The sequence below is a fragment of the Lactuca saligna genome, chromosome 9 (genome assembly GCF_052625555.1).
Source record: "Lactuca saligna cultivar CGN05327 chromosome 9, ASM5262555v1, whole genome shotgun sequence".
Taxonomy (NCBI): domain Eukaryota; kingdom Viridiplantae; phylum Streptophyta; class Magnoliopsida; order Asterales; family Asteraceae; genus Lactuca; species Lactuca saligna.
In genome coordinates, this window is record NC_136425.1 from 184,824,961 (window position 1) to 184,831,289 (window position 6,329).

The 6,329-nt window shown below is 35.3% G+C and overlaps 1 protein-coding gene and 2 pseudogenes across 1 annotated transcript; 2 read left to right on the top strand and 1 right to left on the bottom strand.

The window, feature by feature from the left end:
• The first annotated feature begins 258 nt into the window (after window positions 1–258).
• Window positions 259–2,417, top strand: LOC145015709 (L-type lectin-domain containing receptor kinase IX.1 pseudogene; annotated as a pseudogene).
• Window positions 2,418–2,854: 437 nt separating this feature from the next.
• On the bottom strand, window positions 2,855–3,595 carry LOC145017026 (glutathione S-transferase T3-like). The gene is made up of 2 exons (XM_078975138.1): window positions 3,253–3,595; window positions 2,855–3,177 (listed from the first exon to the last, which is right to left on the bottom strand). The coding sequence occupies exons 1-2, from the start codon at window positions 3,593–3,595 to the stop codon at window positions 2,855–2,857; spliced, it is 666 nt and encodes a 221-aa protein (XP_078831264.1).
• An 815-nt stretch (window positions 3,596–4,410) lies between these two features.
• LOC145017027 (protein ANTAGONIST OF LIKE HETEROCHROMATIN PROTEIN 1-like) lies at window positions 4,411–5,667 on the top strand (annotated as a pseudogene).
• The last annotated feature ends 662 nt before the right edge of the window (window positions 5,668–6,329 follow it).

The following is a 6,329-nucleotide window of genomic DNA, read 5'->3' on the forward strand; positions in this document are numbered from 1 at the left end:
TTAATAACATAATTGGTTTAAAATTTGAAATATAGAACTCATACAGCATGAAAGTTGGCCAAGTCTGGTCGTGAACAAAAGATTACCTAATTGCCGTCCTTGTAACTAGATGACAAGCTTGTGAGCTCCTCAAACAATATTAGAATAATTTATTTGGAAGTTGCCGTGTTGACGAGGGAACATAGGTATAAGATTACAGTCATTCATGTTAATTGCGATGGACTACAAGTTTTTCAGCTGTACCTTTTACCAAGTTTCCAAAATCATGCTCATCTTAGCATACTTCCTTCTGCTCCTCATCCCTTATGCAGCTACAATCACATTCAATTTGACAAATATTGGTCTACAAAACCAGTTCAAGGAAATAACGATGGCAGGTGCTGGATATATCTCGGATGATGGAATCCAAGTAAGTGGCCCGGATAGGAACGGTAGAGCAGGACGAGCAACATACTTTAAACAGCTTCATCTCTGGGATAACACCTCTCGTGAACTAGTAAGCTTCACTAGCAATTTCTCCTTTTCAATTAATTCAAACTCGGATCCAGAGTAGGGTGATGGTCTCACATTCTTCCTTGCCGAGAACAATTCCGTGATATTGGCCGGTGGGTCCATGGGGCTTCCCATCAATGGCTTAGAACACACGAAGAGCCCATTTGTTGCAGTGGAGTTTGATACATTTTCAAACCCAGAATGGGATCCAAGAAACTCTAGCTATGATTTGATAGGTGATCATGTAGGTATCAACTGTAACTCTCTTGTGTCTAATACGTCTCAAAAATGGTTCAGTAATATAACCGGTGGGAGAGCCTGTCAAGCTTGGATTACGTATGATTCTGTTTCAAAAAATCTTAGTGTTTCCTTCACTGGTTTTCAAAATAATACAGTTGTACGTCAACAATTTCATCACATAATTGATCTCAGGAGCGTGTTACCCGAATGGGTCATTTTCGGGTTTTCTGCTGCAACTGGAGATGCTTTCCAGAATAATTCTGTGAAATCTTGGGCATTCAATAGTTCTGAGTTACAATATAATGCAAACAACGTGCAACCACCTAGTTGGAGCCCAAAGGCTATGAAGGGGAAAACCAGAACAGCAGCTCTGGTGAGCTCGATGGTTGGATTATTTGTGCTGATTAGTTTTCTGGTTGTGCTTGCTTTTTGTGTGTGGAGAAGGAAGAAAAGAAGGGAAGGGAAACAAGGATTTAACGTTGGGATGGACAACGAATTTGAAATGGGTACTGGGCCGAAAAACTTTAGTTACCAACAATTAGCTCGGTCAACCAGTGACTTCGCAGAGGATCAGAAACTTGGTGAAGGAGGTTTTGGTGGGGTTTACCGAGGTTTCTTGCAAGATTTGAGCATGCATGTTGCAGTCAAAAGGGTGTCGAAGAGTTCTAAACAAGGGATCAAGGAGTATGCTTCAGAAGTGAGGATTATCAGCAGATTGAGGCACAGGAATCTAGTTCAACTCACAGGTTGGTGTCATGAGAAAGGTGAATTATTGCTTGTTTATGAGTTCATGGAGAACGGAAGCTTAGATATGCATCTCTTCAAGGGGAAAAGCTTGTTGGCATGGGGAACAAGGTATAAAATTGCCCAAGGCTTGGCTTCTGCTTTGTTGTATCTACATGAAGAATGGGAGCAATGTGTTTTGCATAGAGATATCAAATCGAGTAACGTGATGTTAGATTCAAATTTGAATGCAAAGCTTGGTGATTTTGGGTTAGCTAAGTTGGTTGACCACGAGAAAGGTTCACAGACAACGTTATTGGCTGGAACCTTAGGTTACATGGCTCCTGAATGCGTAGTAACCGGTAAGGCAACCAGAGAATCAGATGTGTTCAGCTTTGGAGTCGTTGCTTTAGAAATAGCTTGTGGGAGAAAACCCATCGTGTACAAGGCTCAAGAAAACCAAATACGATTAGTAGATTGGGTTTGGGAGCTCTATGGGGCTGGAACTCTTTTAGAAGCAGTCGATCCAAGACTAGGGTCAGATTATGAGGGAGAAGAAACCAAGCGTTTGATGATGATTGGGCTGTGGTGTGTGCACCCTGACATGGTCGTTCGTCCCTCCATGAGGCAAATTATTCAGGTACTGAACTGCGAAGCTTCACTCCCCATACTCCCCTCAAAGATGCCTGTGGCATCTTACATGTCTTCTCCCATGTCTTATTCAGATGGTGTCGCTTCCATCATCCCAACCCAATCATCAAGCAGCACATTTTACATGGGTCGTTCCTGAAAGCAAAAAATTAGCATCAAGCGCTCTTAGCATTATTATTACTGGAATCGTATTTATCTATAATGTAGTCACACACAGATGGATGTATATATGGATGTTTACATGCATGTAATAGTCTATCTGTGTGTTTGTGTGGGCATGCGCGTTCATTGAAAATAATGTAAATGCGGTGTATATCATTATATAAAATTGACTCTCTCCTGCCTTATTTCTTGTGTTATGAAATATATCTTTTTCTCATTTTTATATTAGCCAATTTACTGACATATCACTACAACGAAAAGCAGCATTTAGGAGACAATTGTCAGTGCCAAAGATACAAAATTTAATACATTGAACTCTTAAGTGGATTGTCACATCAGTATTCCACTAACTATACCATTTAACCTATTAAATTCTACATTCCATTAAACTCTTAAGAGTTGAATGGATTTCCACATCATCATTTTAATTTTTTTTATAAATAATATTAATAAATAAAAGTAGAATATTACATTAATTAGAACTTCAAAGTTACAATTACTAAATATTAATTAAAGATTACAATTTAGAAATTAAAAGTTACAAATAATATACTAAATAAAAAGTACGATATCTAAAATACAAATTTTACTTCATATTGTATTTTATCTTAATCTTGTCACAATGATTTCTCCAAATTTCACGTCCATCTTCCGACATGGTAGTGGGATCCATGAAAATAATTGAAATTTCATCATTCTTTACCTTTTCTTCTTTAATCTTCATCTTTCTTTCTTTCAATGCATTTTTCATATCCAAAGAGTTTTGATAGCGTTCAAAAGTCTTTTTATTTTCTTCTATATGTTTTTCAAGTATTTCATCAAGCCTATTACCAGATGACGAAGTGGAATTGGTAGCTTTCCCTTTTGCTGTTTTTTTTGCTGCATTCATACCAATTGGACGAGTTGTAACTTCATCATTATCCAGGTTAATGAAAGATTATGTATTTGATGAAGACATAGATGCCCCAGATGCAGTGCTTGAACCTTTCCATTTCTGTTCATTTTTAACGATATTACAAATATGTTCGTGCCTAATATCATCACCATATCTAGCATGATAATGCTCAAAAGTTGCACGTTTGAGATCATCCTCAGACCATCCACTGAGGTGTTGACTTTTCAACACTATATACATTTGATTAAATGCAACTGCAAATGGGTTCATGTAATGCCAATGCGTTTTGAGGTTGGCTTGAGTTCTTGCAACGTTCGACGTGTTGCTTTTTTCATAGTATGCAGTAATTCGTCTCCAGAACTCTTTATCACGTTGTTGACTTCCAGTAATGCTATCTACTGAAATTTGTAGCCAAGCTTTTGCCAACAACATTTCTTCTTCTTTGCTCCAGTAGGTTTTTTTATTTTTTTGTCATTTGTTGGTAGGAGTTTCTGCTGGTGTTGGCTCATTTTCTGGAATATGGGGAGGATCCGGGCTGGTAGAATCTGGGTATGCATTTTGGTATGAATGTTGTGAATGATTATTTGGATTTGGGTATGGATATTGCGGATAATTGTTTGGACTTGGATATGGATATTGTAGATGATTGTTTGGATTTGGGTTTGGATGTTGTGGATGATTGTTTGGATTTTCGGGATCAAAAGAAGATAACAAGTGTGTATAGTAATTCGGATTCATGATTGGTGTATCAGATGGTTGGTAGGTGTGAATGAGAATATAATATGTTCGTCTTTATTTATAGAGTTGAACATCTTGTATGCATTTGCCTTTAATTTGGATTTCATTCCACTTTAATTTCAATTTCATTTGACTCCAATTTCAATTTTATTTAACTTTAATTTGGATTTCATTCCACTTTAATTTCAATTTCATTTGACTCCAGTTTCAATTTTATTTAACTTTAATTTGGATTTCATTCCACTTTAATTTCAATTTCATTTGACAACAATTTCAATTTCATTTAACTTTAATTTGGATTTCATTTCACCTTAATTTCAATTTCATTTTACTTTAATTTCAATTTCATTCGAATATAGTTTGGATTTCATTTTACTTTAATTTGAATTTCATTTGACTCTATATTTTTGCTATAAAAGAATACAACGTTTTTATTATTTCATACCTACCAATTCAAACTATTTCTTATATCTTTCTTATACGATGTCATCATCATCCTCAGACGATTCTGCTTCTGAATTAATAATCAACCATCTCACAAGTAATTCTACATTTCAACTACATATGGAGCTAAAATGCTTGGAAGCAGAACAATCAGATGCTGAAAGTTCAAGACGTCCTGGGCAAAGTCGAAGATATACAGATAGAAATCGTGAAGAAGGGCATAAACGTCTTTGGAAAGACTATTTCGATGAGCATCCTGTTTTCCCACCTCAAACGTTTAGACGAAGATTTTGAATGAGGCGAGAACTATTTGTTCAAATAGTTAACGGTATCTCTAACCATTCTATTTATTTTCAACAAAGAAAAGATGCCTTAGGAAACAATGGTCTTTCCCCTTTGCAAAAATGCACTGCTGCCATACGCCAGTTGGCATATGGCACAACTGGTGACCTCTTTGATGAATACATACGAATTGGTGAATCAACTTCAATCGAATGTCTATAAAACTTTTGTCGATGCGTGATTGAGGTTTATTCAAGCCATTATTTGAGAAAACCAAATGCTAATGACATCCAAAATTTACTACAAAAACATTCAGAAAAGCATGGGTTTCCTGGTATGCTTGGAAGTATTGATTGCATGCATTGGCCTTGGAAAAATTGCCCGGTTGCATGGCAAGGTCAATATACTCGAGGTGATCAAGGTTGTCCAACAATTATGTTGGAAGCAGTTGCATCACAAGACCTTTGGATATGGCATGCATATTTCGGGGTTGCCAGGTCTAACAATGACATTAATGTACTTAACCAGTCACCGTTATTCAATGATGTATTACAAGGTTATGCTCCTGAATGCAATTTTACTGTTAATGGAAGAACATACACAAAAGGATATTATCTTGAAGATGGTATATATCCAGAATGGGCTACAATGGTTAAAAGTTTTCCACATCCGGTCGACCCAAAAAGGATCAAGTTTAAAGAAATGTAAGAGGATGCAAGAAAGGATGTGGAGAGAGCATTTGGTGTTCTTCAATCTCGTTGGGCAATTGTACGAGGTCCAGCAAGATCGTGGCAACTTAAAAACATAAAGGATATATGTACACATGCATTATATTACATAATATGATCGTAGAAAATGAAGGAAATGCAATTAGTAATTGGTCAGATGATGTTGATCCTCCTATACGTGTGAATCGAGGACCTATCAAAGAAGTTCAATATCAAATTCAAAGAAACTCTGAACTACACGATAATGTCGTACATCATGCTCTTCGACATGATTTAATGGAGCATATTTGGGAACGTTTTATTAATATGTAATATCACTATGTTGTATTATAATAAATAAGATGTTATCTTTTTAAAATGTTTTTAAGATTTATATATTTTTTTTATTGTTTAGAATAAAAAATATGAAGTAACTTAATAAATTAAATTATTGAATATAAAATAAAATAAAGTATGATATATATATATATATATATATATATATATATATATATATATATATATATATATATATATATATATATATATATATTGTTTATTGTAAAAAAAATATTAAATATTACTTTCTATTGAGAAAGAAAAACAAAAAATAAAGTGTTTACAACAAAATGAGAAAAAAAAAGAAAGAATAAGCTTATATAATAAATTGAGGGAAAAAAATAAACATAAGAAAAACCATACCACGGTTGAATGGGGATTAAACCCCTCATTCAATCAACCCACTCCACAATGGTTTCTATATCCATTCAACTGCCACATATGTTTTTTTTCCCATTAAACTCTCCATTAAATGACCATTGGAGACGGCCTAACAACCACTTGTTGTCACTAATGTGTTGTCCCTATTTTCTCGTAGCTAATAATCAAAAGGCACCACTATCGGAGTCGTCGTTATTTTGGTGGCATCGTTACCCGGCAACGTCGGAATTCACAATTGAGGTCTTGCATATACAGCATAAAGTCATATGTAATCA